Genomic DNA, 20,047 nt, shown 5'->3' with positions numbered 1-20,047 from the left:
ACCTCTTTAATTTGTTTTCCATCCTTTTTCATTTGACTAACTTATTTTCTAATTCATTTGATCGTGTCCTAGAGGTATTTGAATGATAGCAAGTTGCCTAGTACTGAAGTTATCAGGGATTATATGTGATGCTCTGGCTGTTTGATTAGGCAGTTGCCTTGAAATGGATGCAAGAATATTGGAAAGCAGTTGATATTTTTCATTATTATGAAACATAAAAAACATGTATAGATACCTTCCTGTCTAAATGCTCAGTTTTTAGTGAGGCTTATGACTTGGGAGTTTCCAGGAGTTTATCAATAGTTGTTGGTGTTTTAGTATTTTAGTGTTTATGAAATGCTTCCATTGTGTAGTGTCAAATGTCAGTCATAGTAACTAGAATGTTAATTCAGTTTTTGAATGTAGTCGTAATTTTTTTGTATTTGTGTCTCTTAGCTGCTCCAATCGTGCTTTGCCCTGTCTTCACATAATCCCTATATTTATTTATACTGTATTCATTAATGATAAATATTTTAATTATATATATATATATATATATATATATATATATATATATATATATATATATATATATATATATATATATATATATATATATATATTTCAAACTGCACACATTATAATGTAAATAAGAAATAGCTCTAATGCTCTACCAAGTTTCTTCTGATTTTGGTGTGCTTATATGCTTAGTAGGTTGGTTTGCTTTTGCTGCATGAAGCCTAGTTTTTTTGTGCTGTTTATTCCTAGATATAAGTATTTGTCTGTTGTATGAGGTACTTGAGTAAGAGGCAAGTTTGAATGTTTGCTAAAATATATTAATGGGAATTGCATGGTTTTGGTCCTCTTGTTAGGTTCTTTATGTTTCCATTTACAACATATACTGAATAGGCAGTGTCCTGAGTTATAACAGTCAGTATCGTTACAGTGACATTTTTATTCATAAAAGAATCCCAGCATGTATTAAATAACTTATTGAAGTATTAAGAAGTGATTTTCCTTTTTGTAATTTCTTACTGTGAATTACATGTTCCAAAACTGATCTGGAACTATAAATTATGATTTTCAGTACTTTATGAACTTGAATACACTATACTTTCCCCTGCAATCAAGTTAAATGTTTTATATATATATATATATATATATATATATATATATATATATATATATATATATATATATATATATATATATATATATATATATATATATATATATATATATATATATATATATATATATATATATATATATATATATATATATATATATATATATACATTTTTTTTCTTTATGATGAATTTTTTATGATGAATATTTTTCTTGGTATTATTGCTATTATCACCTTTACAATTATTATTATTATTATTATTATTATTATTATTATTATTATTATTATTATTATTATTATCATCATCATCATCACCATCATCATTATTAGTCTTATTATTACTCTTATTGTTATTTTTGGAGGAGAGGAAAGGAAACACTGGTGTATTGAGGTGAGTTTATTCCTGACTAGTTTTTCTCAGGCTTCTTCAATGGAAATGAGGTAACTCAGGCATGACTTTGTATGTCAATTCACATGGGAAGTCCAGCTCACTTCTTGGAGGTCTGGTTGCCACCTGGTGTCAACCCTCTGGCCGCCAGTAAGACCTCATAGCAACTTTTACTCTAACCTTAGGTCATGTTCCTCTATTGCTGTGGGCTTCACATACCCTCACTTTCAACTCAACCCACATCACATTCCAGATTTTTGTTAATATTCTGAATGTGGCAATGTATAATGACAGTGTGCCAGTGTTAAAAAAAAATAGCCTGATTGTAAAGGAGAGAAATGTCATATAGGTACTGTGCATCAAAGTCAAGAAAATGTTAGATTTACCACATGTTCTGTCATGAAAAGCCTGGAGTTGCCACAGGCACAGTGAACACTTCCTTCCATGATTTGACTTCTGAAGCCCTTTATGAACTCCTTGCAGATGACTATGATACGATTCCTGTAATTTGCCTCACCATCAACCTCTGGGAATACTGTATATACCTAACAACTATTACCATATATCTATTCAAATTCCAAAACCCTCTTACAGAAGTGTATTAGGTGGAGCTCATTGCAGAGTCCAATCATACACTTCTTTCCCCCATCACTACCAAAACTGCCGGTGTTTCGGCCACCTTGCTAAACACTGCAGATGTACTGCATTCTGCCCTCCTTTCAGAAACAAGCATATATGAAAAATACAATGAACATAACGTCATCTACCGAGGCTGTCTTACCAACCACCTTCAATTAGAATGGCTTCACTGATTCTAACATGATCTGACTAAAAGCATGACAAGGTTATCACCATGACTTCACCCCTCTTCTGGCATGGTTCTCTGCCAGCCTCTTCCACCACTTCATCTTCCATAACTGGTTCTGCTACTTCCCCCTGTTACTTTCCTTCATCTGCTTTCCTTCCCTACCTCTTCCTTTCCCATCATTCTTACTCCTGTTGTTTCTTTTAGTTCATTAGCTAATCTTTTTCTCTGCTTCAGATCCTAACACAAATACCTCTTCTGCAACTTTGAACTACATACCCCTCCTACAACAAATTCATATAGTATGTTAAACCAACCATCTCTTACCTGCCTTCCTCCCAAAGCTTTACACTAATCCTACTCCCTCTGTATGGTAGTGGGTCCCCTCTTCCTCTCCTCTCCAAAATAACCTGTTCTCCCTATGATGCCTCCTGACTCCTCTATGAAACCATCTCCACCATTACAAAATTGCTAACTCAGTCTCTATCCCAGTCTCATCCTTGCCCTCCACCTCATCACCCCCAATTTCTTGCAGTTTTGTGTTTCTTCTGAAGTTGCCCCTCCCCTCTGACCTACCCTCAGTTCTCAACTTCCTCCCTGTTCTTGCCTCCTTCCCTTTCTATCTCTCATTTCCACTCTTCCCTCCCACTTCCCTCCTCTGTCCCATCAACCACAAAATTTCTTCTTGATTGCCCATTACTTCCTGTCTCACCTAACCCATTCCCCCCCTCCAAAGTTTCACTCCGCCACCCTCTTCTCTTTCAGCACAGGGATCATATTAGTGGTCTTCTAGCTTTCCCTCTAGAAGGGTACTGAAAGATCTTTTTCTAGTAGTGGCTTTTACCTCGCTTCCTAGGAGGCAGAGCAAATCACATTACTCTTGTCATCTAACAGCTTTGTTGTTTATGAACATAGCCTCAAATGTAGGCTATATGACAAAGATATTTAAGGTTCAAAATATTTTCTGGTATTAATCAAATTGTTTATTAGCTTATAAGCTTGAGTATTAAGGATGATAATATGAATTGTCCCTGCTTGTCAACAATTTGCTAAACATAAACAAACAAACCCAGCTTTCAAGTCTGTCAAAGCACCCCTCGAAAACTTTTACATTTTTGGCAGCTTTGAAGTAATTCTAGAAGTAAATGTAATTTATAGAACCCAGAAGGAAACTTCAAAGGAATCTCTCCTTTGAAAGCTAATCTTCACTTTTAAAGTCTTTATTTATATGTCCCCAGATGTCCCTCCTGCTCCCCAGCTCTGACTCTCCCACTCCTCCTGTCTCAGACTCTTCCATTCTCACCATAATTACATCTCACCTATTTCTTGCAATTCCACTGGAATATTTGCAGACTTTGCTTCCATTGACATGACCTTTGTCAACTTATTAATTTTTAGTTATGATGATAATTTATTTCCTTATACAAACTCACATCCTCCATTTTGTCTGACCATCTTATTATAGCTTATATTTTCATTCTCCCTTACTTAATCATCCTCCCATACACCAAGTCTCTTTCTTCTACCCCCACTGTTTATTCCACCGTACCATAGAGATGTGTGACCTTTGATGTCTGGCACATTACTGTGTATTTCCTTCACATTTTCTCACTCACCCACAAACAATAGAAGTTCTTAAGGTTTTTATAGTAGGTCAATTCACTTAATCAGCTCTTTGATTGGCTCCCACTTCTAAGCTGTTATTATTGTGTTTTTAATGGGGTATATTTGAAATTTCACTATATATCTACTCGAAGGGGAAAAAAAGGAGTGTTGGATATTGTTATGCCACCAGTAATAATTGTAGATAAGTTATATGTGAAGTGAAATGTCAGACTTTGAGTTGTAAATGCATAAATGTAAATGCTACATACTGAAATGTCTTCTAAATCATCATTAGTTATGTTAGTCAAACAAAACTGCTACCTCCCAGAGGAAAAAAGGTGTCACACTGATCAGCATAGGGCCATAAGTCACATTTTATTCTCCCATTTAACTAACCTACTCATGAACAACCTTCTGTACAATACAACTTAAGTCAGGACCTACATCAAGAAGTGTTCGCAATTTCAGTTCAGTGTCTTAAGATTCACATTATTTTAATAACTCATTTTATTCACAAAAAGTTATTTGCAGCTGACTGAATTATGGAAGGTAGGATGAAAGGAATATATAGAATTAAAAGAATTTGCAGTGGATAAGAATTAAATGATTAAATGCAGCCTTAATTTTATAATGATAGGTATAATCATTTGCAAATATATTTCCCATTCATTTACATGAAATAGTGATTAAAGCATGTTAGGATATAAAAATCCTGTAGTACTGCATGCATTTCGTCACATCCATATTGTTATATAAATATACTTTATGAATTATTATAATTTATCTAGAGTTGCACATGTTTTGTGTACCTACTTCAAGGGCACTATATTTAAATTGGGTCAGGCTACATTCTTTGCTGTTTTAATATATTTATAAAATATTTAGTGATATCGTAGGGCTACCTGTGCATTATAAAAGGATATTTTTGTCAGTAATATGTAATTAGACTGATTTCAAATTAGCCTCTTCACAATTTTTTTTTTTTTTTTTTACCCCCCCCCCCCACACACACACACACACACACCCTTCCTTATTCATAAGCTACTTGCTAGTGCAGCATGATCTTTACTGGCACAGTGAAAGATTGTATATTATAGGAAAATGCTTTATTTGGGAAAGTTTAGTGTATTTGATTTTACAAAGTCCTCATTCTAAAAGTAAAAAAAAAAAGGTGAAGTAGCAACTTCGTATTTCTAATCGGCTTTCAAAAAGCTTTAAACAAGTCAACTCTTGATGTTGTTGTTGTTGTTTTATTTTTTTGTTTTTCAACATAATGAAACCGTAAAACTTGCTGGTGATTCCATGTGTATCTTTTCTTGTTGTTTGAAAAATCTAACAGAGGACAAACTGTGCATACCTTGCATGCTTACTTTTTGTGTTGATCTTTTCTTGCATTTTGTATAAATTAAACTTGTATTAGTATTAATGATTCAATATCTGATTACTTTCCAGCTTTGTTTTTTTTTATGGTAAATCACTTACTCCATCTTTCACATATTCCACATATTGGAAATATATATAATACATGGGTTGTCTTGATGTCTACACAGATATTTTATTTGCAGTATGTAAATACTTTAAATATATTTTATTGTGCATCATTGAATACATATCAGGAAGTGAATAATTTTACCTAATTACCCAGTCCCTGGCCAGTCACAGATTCTGAGGTATATAGCTCTCATTTAAGAAAGATGCTGAAAACAGTACATTAAGGAGAGTATATTTTTAAGAATTTTACTTAAGACAATTTCAAAACAGGGAAGTGCAGCCCCTCAAGTGGATTGCGTACCATAATTTCTCCAAGAAGTGATCTCAAGCTACATTTTTTTGGTAAAGTCCTAACGATATGTCCAAAGGGTTGTAATGTGAGAGGGCTGCAGTATGGCAGTGGGTTTCATGAAACTTTACTATACTATAATTTACTATACGAACTTAATATAAATTTTAATAGTATAATGCCATTCTACCAGAAGTAATAACTGTACTTGCAAATCATAACAAGGAGGTTGCCACTTACCAGTTAGATCATCACTAGTGTCTCACATAGATATTAAATTTGCATCACATAGACTGAATACAGGCCTAAGAAGGCATGATTGAGAAATTTACAAAACACTAAACATCAGGATCGATGATATTTAATTTCATCCTCATTTTCAATTTTGTATGTTATAGTAGTGGCAGCACAATAATACAATATATATGGCCCTTTATATGTGAATTAAGAGAAACAGAACTTATTTCAGCAAAAGACTCATCCTGAATCTGTGGACATCATGACAATTTTTAGCAACACACACACACACACACACACACACACACACACACACACATAGGTAAATACAACTAGGTAAATACATGGAAAGTAATCAGACTACTAATGGGGGAACCTGCAATCACAGGAACATTGGCCATAAAGAATTGGATTACAGTGAATCGTTACACTTTGGTTCTTCTTTGATAAAGTATTTTACCTACATACTCATATTTTTCTCATTTAGCAGAGAGAAATTGGCCAATTTGTTTGATGATGCAGCTTTTTCCACAGGGAGTATTTACTCTACTGATATATTTCTATATTTTAAAGGAATTTGTCACTTTGATGAATTATAGAACTTGCAAAGTGTCACTCTTTCCAGTGTCACTGTAGCTGTCCATTATAATACTCTCACAGTTAAAGTAGCATTCACTCACAAAGTTTTATACTAGATGCTTTATTGACAACTATCTTAGTTTCATCACTAGATTTAATAAAATATTTTGATACTTTTTTATTTGACAAGCATTCAGGTGAGCCTTGGGTGATAAAACAATAAGTCTCTTTGTCAATATTGCTAGCTCATCCAATACTAAAATGACTACATATTATGTTAGCTCTTGTTTCGAAAATAGTCTAATTGAAATTTTTGTTATTATTCATAACATTTTGATAAAGGAAAAAGATTAGTTGACAGCTGTCAGTTTACCAAGCTGCTGATTGAGAAACTTGGAAAGCTTTGGAGATATGCATGTCAAATTTGAATAACCAGTTAAATATTTTAACTTTTTATGGATAATATGATTAGCATCAGTGATCATGGCATTATGATAATATTCATTATAATAATAATAATAATAATAATAATAATAATAATAATAAACAGTATTAATTAAATAATAATAATGGCAATAGTGACAATATTTGTCATAAGATTTAGAAAGGTCCTGTCACATGTTGTATGTGCACCTTGTGAAGGAATTTCTTAGGTAGCAGAGTGTAAATACTGACGTATGTGATTTAGATGCCAAAATACTACTCTGCTCTAAGAAGTGTAATTAGTAATAGTAGTAATGGATGAGAAAGCAGAAGGAAAAGAAGTTATAAAGTCCCACAAAGTTTACAAATAAACTAATGGAGAATTTATACACTACTTGTTATCAATTATTGACATCACACGGAGACTTATTGGTTCTTCATCTAAGGCTCATTCTCACTAATCTGGCCAATGAATTTTACCTGCAGTTGATGCTGATGAAATTCGTCGTCTTGGGAAGCGATTCCGAAAGCTGGATTTGGACAACTCTGGGTCTCTTTCAGTTGAAGAATTTATGTCCCTTCCAGAACTGCAGCAGAACCCTTTAGTGCAGCGTGTAATTGATATATTTGACGCAGATGGTAATGGAGAAGTAGACTTCAAAGGTGAGGAAATCAAAATCAGAATTTCATATCACATTCTAGGTACTGTAGAATGAAAAGTAAATTTCTAAAGAGGCCAATTTAAGTTAGTTTCACACAAAATTAAGGTGCTGTTTCATAAAAAGTACCTGTGGCTTTACCTCCTCCAGCAGATCTGTAAGGATTACTGCAGCAGTGGAAAAAAATTGGTTGGTGACACTAGTATTGCCAACAGATACTTCACAATGACTGGTCTACAATTCTTCTTAATGCCCAGTCTAGAGAAGTTTTGAAAAGTGATGGGACAAGGACATAGCCATGCCTCATTCCCTTGCTCCCAAGAAATGAAATGAATATGCCCCCACACACTTCACAGCACTGTCATACAAGCTAGTCAATAGACCAAATATCTTTTAAGGAACTCAACAATGATCTGGGTCCAAATTGCCTAATACCCAGTTCATACAAGTGTTGAAAAGTGATGGGGCAAGAACATAGCCTTGCCTCACTCACATGATAACATAAAAGGAGATGGATATTCACGCACACATATACTGCTCCGATGGCTCAAGGAATTAATCCTCTGGCCTGCCAGACTGAGGTTCAAGCCCTCTGAGGCCGAGATTTTTCCACTGACAAGGAGTGGTTACTGTCCACCCTTGAGCAAGGGAGTTGAAGAATATAAGTGATATGGACGTGTTGGATAGAAATGATTTAATTGAGACGAAGGGGAGGAGGCAACTAAGAGGACACAGCAAGAAATTAAGAAAGGGGACTTGTTTGAAAGACAGAAAGAAGTACACTTTTCCATGCAGAAGTGTGGATACATGGAATTAAGGAAACAAGGACATTGTTGAAATTTGCAGTGTCCGTAATATGAAGGAGAATTTGGACAAATATAGATTGGGAGACAGGACTATCTGAGCTTGTGCTCAGGCCCTGTTTGCAACAAATAGGTAAATGCAAATAAGTAAATACACACACACTGCTCCGATAGCTCAGTTAGCTTAAGCGCTGCACTGCCAGGCTTCGTGGCGTGGCAGGCAGAGGTTCGAGCCCCGTTTAGGCTGGTTTTTTTTTCCGCTGACTGTAGTCTGTTTCAGTAAGATATTACAGGCAGCCACGCCTTCTCTTTTTTTCACTTGATTTTGGTTAGCTATGTGGCAGGCAATTACTGCACAGAACCTGTCAGTATGCTTCCGCCTTGGCCGCTGGCGTCACGACTTTGCAAGTGTTTGCGCTATATTCTTAGTTTTCTAATACTGTCTGGAGTACTACAAGGCCTACCTGTGTTTTCTTTGTATCATTGCCATCATTGAGTCATTATCTATAACATTCATTCTATAACACAAGATGACAAATTATTTTTTCTTGTAGATATCATGTGATGAAGTTATTATTTTTTTTTATGATAAAAACAGGTTTATATTTCTATCTGTATTCAAGTTAACAGTGTACTTAGGGCTATTTTTTTGTCTCATCATAATCTTTGACACTGTAGGCACTGTACATGTTCAGTGGTGAAATTGCATTAAGTTTATTACAGTCATCATCATGTCTTATTTTTCAAAGCAGTTTGGCATCATCTGCAAACATACTCCTGTAACTCTTTACTTTTTCTAGCATATCATTTATATATAGTAAAAACATTATAGGCGCTAACACTGATCCCAGTGGAACTTCACTTGTGACCGTTCTCCATTCTGATATTTCATCTTTCAACACAGTTCTCATTTCTCTGTTTGCTAGGTAATTTTCTATCTATTTTTTGTCATTTTTCTCCCCAATCCTCATCTATTTTCTAATTTCCACAGCAGTCTCTTATGTGGAACTTTATCAAATGCCTTTATTTAGGTCCAAAAATATGCAGTTGAGTAAAAACACATTAGATTTGTGACACAAGATTTACCTTGTCTGAATTCAAATTGACTTTTATTTATTATTTTCTCTCTTTCTAGATGGCCAATATATTTTGTTTAAACAAATCTGTATTTTTTTAATTGCTTTCAACAATACAGGCAAAACTATTTCATTTCTCATGTGTAAATTTGTTTTTACAGAGTTCATCCAAGGAATGTCACAATTTAGTGTCAAAGGTGATAAAGAGAGCAAGATGCGCTTTGCCTTCCGCATTTATGACATGGACAATGATGGATATATCTCAAATGGTGAACTTTTTCAGGTAATGTATATTTTAGTATCTTTTGATATCAACTGATGTACCTGCAACACATCTGAACCATAATGTGTTTAGTAGCATGTCATATTGTACCCAACTTATGGATTTTTTGTAATCTAAGTAGTTATGTGAAACACAGAAACTGAAACTTTTGTTTTCTGTAAACTGGTATGGATTTGCAAATTTTTCTTCAATATTTTAATCATTTGGTTATCCTTTTACACAACATGATTGAGTTCTTCCTCCATCTCCAAAATTCAGAAATGCTATGGCTAAGAATTATGATGCCAAACTTGTGCCAATCTGTAGATGAGGCATCGGATAGAACCAAGCAGCATGAGGCAGCCAGTACCAATGCAGTACACAAAGCTATTTAAATAATAAAAAAAATATAAAAAATTATATAGGCTTTTAATAATAAAGCAAAGCCTTCATAAATCAGACTTCTTAGGGCTCAGAGGTTGCCCAACTTAGATTTTTCCCAACATTCATGGTCTGACTGACAACATTTGACATGCATAAGATTGCCATACTGTGTGTATACTTATAATGAAGCCTCATCAGGTTTCATAGTACAAAAGGTATGAATAGCATGGTTTTCAGATTTGTACTCTGGTCATGGACAACGATACATAATAAAGAGTATTGGTACTGCCTTTGGATCTTAGGGCTTTCATCCATTTTTCCCATTTAAAGTCCTCCTATTACTTCTTTTATGAAATTATAAACATTGTTATTGCAAACTCACTGTATAGGAGTTAACCCCTTCAATACAGCTGGGCAAAAAGTGCACCTCACCACATATCTGGGAAGGCTACACATGCCAAATTATTGAAACACCCCCATGTCTAATTAGATTGAGTCATAGAACTAAATATACCGTAAATTGCTGTGTACAAGTCGACCTCAAGAATATTAGCTTAAAATTATGGGTTAGGCCTATACTTGCCATGTAAGTTGGCCCCCAAAATATGAGGCGTCATCTGGCGATCAAGAGGTACCCCAGAGCAAGCCTGGCTTGTCAGATTTTCAAGACATCCCCCCCAGTTCTTGGCAAGAATCAGGGGTCCCGCACAAGCAGCGATGGGGCTGGTTTAGCCACTTTCTTGCTGACGACACAGGTTAACACACTGCACCGCACCTCCTTAGGCCTATGGCGATGACCATTTTCTGAGCTTACTTTGGGTAATCCTGCCAGGTGGGGGTGGATATAGAGTTCACGAGGTTACTGTTGTTACTGCAGCATCACAGACCATTTTAAAGTATCACTGTAGAATAAGTAAGAACTTCCTGGTATGAAAACATCGTCATCATTAGAAACAAGAAAGTGAAACAATGCTATTTGTCAATATTTTGTAGAGAAAAAGGACATTTTGAGAAGTTGTCACATGCATTGATGTTAATTAGCTTGGGAAATGTTCCTAATGAACTGTAGATCTCGTAACTGTGTCTAAATTAATGCGTGTTGTCCTTGATGAGTGACAAAATGAGAAATATTGTTGGTTCATTTAATCATATGGGCATGAAAGAGCGCTCTGGCTGATCATGGGGGGAGGTGCTAGGCAGTCTTAAGACTTTGGGGTCATTCTTGAATGCCAGGTGATGCCTTAGGCCCAAAAGTTTGTTAAAGCTGAACTTTTTTATATCGATATCCATACAAGTGAGGGTTTGCTGTACTTAGTTTGGCAACGAGTTGATTTTTCAAATATCCTGCTGAGGTTGAAGCAGCAGTTTGTTTACACAGTGCTCCTGCGCCTCTCCCACCTCACATCATAATTGAACAAAACATTCAGATAAGAAGTTACAGCAGAGGTGACACTGGCCACTCATATAACTACGATGTATCCTTTATTTACAAACACTGCCCCCCCAAAACTCAACCCCCCGCTCAATGATTCTGTAGGGCTTATGGCAAGCTCCACCATCTTGACACAACGTTTTAGGTCCACTGCATAATTTTTCAACTTTACATGGTTAGCGGATCCACTGAACTGGACAGTGGATCAGCTGAGTGCAACAAAAATGGCATCCAACACAACAGATCCTCACACTATTCCCACAGCAGCTTTTACAGGCAGCCCTTTACTGGAAACAGCAATCATAGTTGAATAAAACATTTGTAGAAGATAAGATGTGCAAAAGGTGACATTGGCCACTCATATAACTACATCTCCTTTGTTTACACACATTCCTCCCCTTACATACACACAACTCCCCATACAACATCTTGGCAGGGCGTTTGGCTTATGCTGCCATCTTGGCACAGCTTGTTAGCTCCGTTGCATAACAAAGCTCATTGCTGTGTGGCAAACAGGTAAACTGAATTCAGGCCAAGTGTTTTCCTGCACTGGGCAGTTTTGGGCTACTTTTATGGGCGAGTTCTGCTGGAAGTGCTATGGGGAAGGTGCTTTCACCCCTCATGTTAATTGATTTAAACGATAAGGAAGGTGAGAAAAAGGGAAGGAAGAAAGTTAGAATGAAATAAAGAGGACATGAGGGAGAACAAAGAGGTGGACAACAAAGCAGACAATGCATTGCACTTTTTCAGGCTGCCCAAACTTGGCACTCCCACTTTTTGTATAGAGGGTGAAACATTTTCAAACATGAAAAAATATCTTATTCTGAGTAGAAAATCTTTTATAAAAATATACTTTTCCAGGACCAGGCATTTCATGCATCATTGTATCCATTCTAGTAATGACTCCTAAATCATCCTTAATATATCCATTCTAGCACTGCCATAAAACTGAACAATCAGACATGCCTGCCGGCCTCTGTGGTGCATTGGTTAACATGTTTAGCTATGAATCTGCAGTCCTGGGTTCGAATCCCAGCCAAGGCAATCAGCATGCAGCTCACCCAGCTGTTCATCCTCTGTTTTGGGTTGATTGTCAAATGGGTACCTGAGAAAGCCTGGGGAAGGTAAGCTGTGGCAACCTGGATGTCACACTGGCCCTGTGTCCCTGGGTAATGGGTTCTCACCCACCACAGGCTCAAAGGCTAGTGTGATAGAGATGAGCAATGGGGCCACACATTTATACCTTATGCTCACAACTTTACCATTTATTGGTCACGAGATTAACGGTCTTTTATTATATTCTTAATCTCCATGCTTATGTCCTACATATCTTATATATGCAATATATTGATATTTTTTCAATAAACTTGCAGGATAATTTTTAATTTTTTTTTTTTTTCAGGTGTTGAAGATGATGGTTGGAAACAATTTAAAGGACACTCAATTGCAACAGATTGTTGACAAGACTATTCTCTTTGCAGACAAAGACGAGGATGGAAAAATTAGTTTTGATGAATTCTGTTCAGTAGTAGGCAATACAGATGTTCACAAAAAAATGGTTGTTGATGTATAAACCTACAAACAAATATCTGATTGTTGATAGTGTCACTGGTCTAAGGTGCAATGTAAGTTATTGCTGGTCTAAATCATAATGAAATATTTATTTTACTTTATTTTTGTCTCACCAGTATTATGTACAATCAGCCTACATTATTATGAAACATTAATTTTTCATACACACAATAGAAATATTATTCATCTAACCTCATTATTAGCTTGTGATACCGTACCTATTCAGTTTAAATTAGTACACCGCTGTTTTTTTAAATTGGCAGCTTGTAATACCGGGCATAATTGGCAGGTATGGCCAAAAAAATAACAGCTACCAATTCTTGAGCAGTCTTAAGGCTTGCCTTTAATGTAAAAATCTCATTGGCAAAAAAAAAAAAAAAAAAAAAAGTATTGTGACCAGTTACATTGGCTTACCTCCATCACATGAGAGTTTCTATTCCCTCTGAAGTGAAGCATCTCAAAATGTTTGTCAATGTGCTACATATCCCAGCCCTATAAGCAACCTGCACACAAGTGTGTGTTATGAAATAGATCAGCTTCTTGGTATGTTTCATCCTATAAAATTACTATGCCAATGCATTATAAGATGTGCAGGAGCAAAATTTTAATTGCTCTGTGCAGCACTAACAAAGATGCAAGTTCTTATTAAGGTGGCATAATATGATTCTGATTTGAACCTTTAGCATTCATAGTTAGAAAATACAGTAACTGCTTATTGTACTTTTTTACTTGAGCAGCATTTTTTTCTCCTTCCCATCATAATTACTTTAAACGATTGTCCTGCTTGGACTTTTCTTTGTAGAAAAGTGCTGATGTGAGCAGCTGCATCACACTCGGCAAAGTCTGAATCTGAGAATATGGCACGAAACTAAAATACACTTAGAGGATGTGATTTTAATAATATCACCATGTGAATGTGAAATCATGTATAGAGTCCAGGTTTTGTATGCATGTCAGTGCCCTTTTTTTTTTTTTTTTTTTTGTGTGTGTGTGTGTGTGTGTGTGTGTGTGTGTGTGTGTGTGTTGCGTACATACATGGATGTTTGCATTACTGCAAAGAGATACTGGTATCTTACATTTTATGAGAAGTAGAAGCCAGAATGGTATTTGAAATTTGTTTGTAATTAAGTCTTCAATTTTGTTATGATTAAACTTTTAATGTTTAAATAACTAAAACCAAGTATCTTATCACATCACACCTTACTTATAAAGCACAGTGCATATTTATTTTATGAATTAAAGTTGATCCCTCTATGATGTCAAGATTATTAAATATCTAAAGTTATATCTATATATATATTTATCTATCCATCTACCTGTCTTTATCTCTCTCTATATATCTATATCTATCTACTTTATATATATATATATATATATATATATATATATATATATATATATATATATATATATATATATATATATATATATATATATATATATATATCACACACACAAGCAATTTTGGAACTTATCTTTATGCTTGTAATATCTGACAAGATAATTTGTAATAAATACAAGGTTCCAAAGGTTCATTCCATATAACAATACCTAGAAATAATTCTTAAGCATTGTTACATTAGCCATCAATTTAGGACTACAAGTTTAACATGATGCTAAGAATTTTCTTTAAATTGATGACTTGAATAAGGTTGCTATATACCACAAGACTATCATGCATATCTTGAAAATTATGATCTAAAAAAGTAAGCATGTCAAGGTATTAATATTTTTCTTTCATTTTCACACTTTTTACTTATTTTTAGTTATACTGTTATTATTATTATGTTTATTATGTTTATTATGTTCATTATTATGTTTATTATTATTATCATTATTTTGATTGTTATTGTAATTTTCATGTATAATAAAGCATGCATTTTAAAGTAAAAGGCAGTAAGCAATGCATTGTTCCATGTGCAATACCTAGCAACTGGTTGGCCAGAGCACGGTCTTAACCAGTGCATAGATTACTAGTCAAGATATACATACTCATTTTTTTTATTTATTTATTTATTTATTTTTTATTTTTTTATTTTTATTTTTTTATCCATATTGCTGTCATCTGGTCTAATGTATTCACTTCATTAAAAATAAATATCAGACCATGAGAGGTCTTGCATTAGACCAAGTGCTCTAGAAGTTTGTATAATACTTGATGTGATAGAATTTGTCAAGGCTAGATAGTTACTATTTATATTCTGATGTATTTATGATGAAAGGATGAAGTTGTTAGTATTTATACTTAAAATAAATGTATTCATGACCTGAAGGGTATAGCATTTGTAGTTAAATGTGAATTTCACAACCAAATGTTTTTTCTTCATTGTACACAGATGCCATTTTTTTCATATATGGTAGGATTATACATATTTTTTACTCTTGGTCTTATATTGGCATGGCTATTGGCTGTTCTATCAAAAATACAGATGCACCTAATATTCAGCAGTTATAATATGAGAAATGGCATGGTCATATTTCTATCAATAAAGATTTGGGAATACTTTATTATGTAAAATTTTCAATGGAAGATTCTTTTGCTTACACTTGTGCACACACACACACACACACACACACACACACACACACACACACACACTCTTAATACAAATTTATAAATTATTGAGCAAAATGGAAGTAGATAATGAGGAGGACACAGTAAAAAATTGAGGAAAGGAAGATGCTTGAGAGACACAAAGAAATATAGCTTCCCGCAAAGAAATATAGAGGTTTGGAACAGACTAAATGAGAATGTAGTATTGGCGGAGAGTGCAAAGCTTTAAGGAAAAGTTGGACAAATACAGATACGGAGACAGGACCACATGAGCATAAGCCCAGGCCTTGTAAAACTACAACTAGGTAAACATACACACACATGCACACACACACACACACACACACACACACACACACACACACACACACACACACACACACACACACACACACTACGGACCTCCATAGTACAGTGGGTATGCACTCGCCTCATAACTGAAAGGTCCCGGGTTTGATTCCCAGGTGGAATGGAGACAGATGGGCAGTCTCTTCTAATCCATGGCCCTTGTCCACCCAGCAGTGAATGAGAACTGTGTGTGGGTGTGAGGTTTCAGCCATTTCCAGAGATCCATCACTTCTGAGCTCCCATTTCAGTCAGGGAGGGTACTGGCTGGCAATAGTGAGCATTGTGTGATTAGACTATGGTAAATTTTACACACGCACACACACACACATTGCTCTGTGGTGCAATGGATACTGACCTGGCTTGTCGTCTGGCAGGCTGAAGTTTGCGCCTCGCTCAGGCCATTAAAGTTTTTTTGCTGACGGGATTGGTTACTATCCAGTATCCACCCTTGATCAAGGCAAGGGAGATGTGATGTGTGGTGTATAAGCTTCCAGCCATGCCCATAGTTTAATCACTATGAGCCTCAAGCTCTTTCCAGGAGGATACTAGCTGGCGATCATGAGTCCAGCTTGTGATAAAACAGTGAGTGGAATGTACACATACCATACATGGATGAGATGATGAGGAAATTAATAGAAGTCCCTGATCCAACCCAGGTTGGAATATGCAGCAGTAGTGGTCCCCACATAGAAATAAAGATATGTAGAGCTAGAGAATTTGAAGGGCAGCAACCAAAATGGTCCCCAGTCTGACAGTCTTATTGTACATAGAAAGACTGCGAAAATTGGGGCTGCCATCATTATAAAAAAGGAGAACAACATGACATGATTGCAGTGTTCAGGGTAATTAAGGAAGTAGACAGAATTGATGAGATGTTTGTATGGGACATGGAAGCAACTAGAGCAGTAATTACCAACAAGTGATCCATGGACCCCATGAGGTCCATGGAAGAATTTCAAGGGGTCCACAGTCTGCTGAACGGAATGTCTTCTGCTTTCATATAAATATGTCTACAGCTTAATCAGCATAACAATGCAAAGCATTTTACATGAATGTATTCATTTTTTGCAGAAAAATCTTATATTAATTTTGCTGGCTTAAGCTATTTTTTTGTTGGGGTTCACTGGTGAAAAAGTGACTGGAAAAGGGGGAACAGGACAAAAAAGGTTGGGAACCTCTGAATTAGAGGACACAAAAGGAAATTAAAAAATACAAAATGCATCAAAGATATCTAGAAATACATTTTTTCCAGTGCAGTAAACAATGGAACAGCCTGGACAAAGAGGTTCAATCCAAACCCTTGCATGAGCCCAAAGCTAAATTTGCTCAGGTCACTTCTATTTTACAACTTTGTAAATACACACACACACACACACACACACACACACACACACACACACACACACATATACATGATATATGTGTATTTACCTATTTGTAGTGTGTGTGTGTGTGTGTGTAATTCACCTCTCGGTCTGCTGTGGGTCTCTCTCGAGACAGCCAGCCATTCCCCTACGGAAGAGCACAGAGCTCATAGTACCGATCTTTGGGTAGGACTGAGACCACTCACACACAACACACCATGACAACGAGGTCACAACTCCTTGCCTTACGTCGCGTACCTACTCACTGCCGGGTGAACAGGGGCTACACGTGAAAGAAGATAAACCCAACTTATCTTTACCCGGCCGGGGAATCAAACCCCAGTCCTTTGTTACTTGAACACCACATGTCCTGCCCTAAATTTTTTAGCTACTTCAGGATGCCTGACAAAACATTTAATGTTCTGATTACTATAAATGGACTTATAATATTACATCGGAACACAAACATGAGGAAATGTTTGCCAACAGAAGAAAGGCTAGCACTAACTTTGAGGTTATAATTAAAACTTCACAGTCAGTCATCACTAGAAACCATCATGACAGAAACAGTGTCTGATGCCTCTTCCAATCAGTCACCAAAGGAGTGAGATGCCAGTGACTTGCCCATAAAAAGAATCTTGTGTGTGCTCAGATTTGAAATGGAAGTTTCCATCGCCAGCCACTGTGGTGTGACCGAGAAAATGGACTTGGGAACCACTTTGTAGCCCCTCATTTGGTGGCATCCTCAAATAGTGGCTCATGCACTTTCTTCTGTATAAATTTGTGTTGCTTTGGCCATAAATTGTTAAATTACTTTGTGTTTATATTTTACTCCACAGTGGAGTGGTTAGCATCCCTGACTATGTATCTGTGGGCCTGGGTTCGAATCCCAGCCTAGGTAGTTAGCGTGCAGGCTATCCAACTGTTCATCCTCCCTTTCAGGATAGTCACTAAATTGGTACCTTGGGAAGGTAAACATTGGTAACCCAGATGTTACACTGGCCCTGTGTCAGGTTAAGGGGTCTCTCCCACCAAAGGCTCAAAGGGCCAATGGGACAGAGATGAGCACTGCCGCCACACGTAGCTATAGCGTATGCTCCCAACTTTACCAGTCTTTCATATTTGACTCCATGAGCCTTATATAATCTTTATTCACCTTTCACAGAATATATAAGAGCATTTCGTGGTTATTATTTGCTCCTGACAAAACCTTACATCAGAAAATGTTGGTTAATAAGTTCTCTTCACTGAGATGTGCTATATCTTTCTTAGTATGAAAGGCAATGTCATTTGAAATCAGTGTGCATTTTTTCCCCCAAATTTACACAAAACTAGGTATTTCTCATATTATGACTGTTGAATAATGGCAGTCCTCCTTTTTCATGCAATCTCTCACTGTTAGATGTGTATACACATTAAAAATAGATTAAGTACACTAGTAAAATTGAGGAGTGGTGCATTACAACAACAAAATATTATTATTATTATTTATTTATTTATTTTTTTTTTTTTTTTTGTAGGATTAAGTTTACCCACATTTAAAATTTAGTTCAAGGATTTGTAGAATATATCCTACATCTTGTCACACATGGTTTGAAGGCATAATATGTCATGAACTTTATGAACTCACCAGGCGGTGGCTGAGTCGACAGAGTGACGGCCCCGCGTTCAGGAGGACGCAAGTTCAATCCCCGCCTGGTGCCACCAAGCTGGGATCTTTCAGCCGCCGCCGAGTGGCTTAAAACTACCCACATGCTGTCCAGAAGACCACCTATCAACCCGGACTCTAGATTCTAGGATTAAAGATGAGCTCCGGGAGGGCAGCATGAGCCAATGCAAGATGGCGCCACTATAAACACTCGCCTGCGCCAGAACGGGCTGGGCCGACCATCAGGCCCCACCGGAAAGAAGCCTTGGGCTGACCATCAGGCCCCACCGGGGCCTGATGGTTAAATAAAAAATTATCACATTCTCATATTTTCAGAATCTTACTGCTTAACGTTTCAAGGAGTATTTGTATTATATAGACAGCGTTTTATCCAAACTCTGAAAGTCATTGGTATAGTTCTTGTCGTTATGCAGCACATTACTTTTTTTTTCTTACGAGTGATGCTCTTAACGGTTCTTTAAATTTTAACGAGTGTTTATATCCTTTAGTTCAGCTGTATGTACTTAGATAAATAACAGCTGGATGTGTCACTTTATGTTTATGTAGAAATTCTGACTGTGGATTGTTATTTAAGGAAAACCATCCAATTTATCATTTTCTCATTAACATTTCACATGCAGTTAGATTTTGCCAGAACAACAATATTTACAATGCCACTGAACTTTCACCCATGAATGGAGAAGTATTTAGTTTAGTGTCATCACCTGGGTGGGATTCACATCTTCTAACTCGCCTTTCATCTCTGAAACCTTGTTGTTAAATCACATTTTTTATAAGACCTGTCTTACAAAGTGTGTGTGTGTGTGTGTGTGTGTGTGTGTGTGTGTGTGTGTGTGTGTGTGTGTGTGTGTGTGTGTGTGTGTGTGTGTTGTACACACATGTATGGATCAGGCTTTTTTTCTAAATGATGCTGCTATAAAAAAAAAACTATTATTAATGCTCTAAGCCTTTCTCCTGCAGTGGACTAGTAATGGTGGAAGATGAGGTTATATGAGGCAT

At 36.1% G+C, this 20,047-nt stretch overlaps 1 protein-coding gene across 3 annotated transcripts in view; it reads left to right on the top strand.

Moving 5' to 3' along the window:
* The window catches only part of LOC127006789 (calcineurin subunit B type 2), a 65,266-nt gene extending 47,073 nt beyond the window's left edge, over positions 1 to 18,193 (top strand). For all 3 annotated transcript variants that reach the window (XM_050877119.1, XM_050877109.1, XM_050877128.1), the window contains 3 exons: positions 7,412 to 7,588; positions 9,625 to 9,746; positions 12,944 to 18,193. In XM_050877119.1, the coding sequence (XP_050733076.1) occupies positions 7,412 to 7,588; positions 9,625 to 9,746; positions 12,944 to 13,114 (470 nt within the window). In that variant the 3' untranslated portion in view covers positions 13,115 to 18,193. The remainder of the gene's footprint in view (positions 1 to 7,411; positions 7,589 to 9,624; positions 9,747 to 12,943) is intronic.
* The last annotated feature ends 1,854 nt before the right edge of the window (positions 18,194 to 20,047 follow it).

This window comes from Eriocheir sinensis, chromosome 3 (assembly GCF_024679095.1).
Source record: "Eriocheir sinensis breed Jianghai 21 chromosome 3, ASM2467909v1, whole genome shotgun sequence".
NCBI classification, from domain to species: Eukaryota; Metazoa; Arthropoda; class Malacostraca; order Decapoda; family Varunidae; genus Eriocheir; species Eriocheir sinensis.
This window is presented reverse-complemented; position numbering and strand designations above follow the sequence as displayed.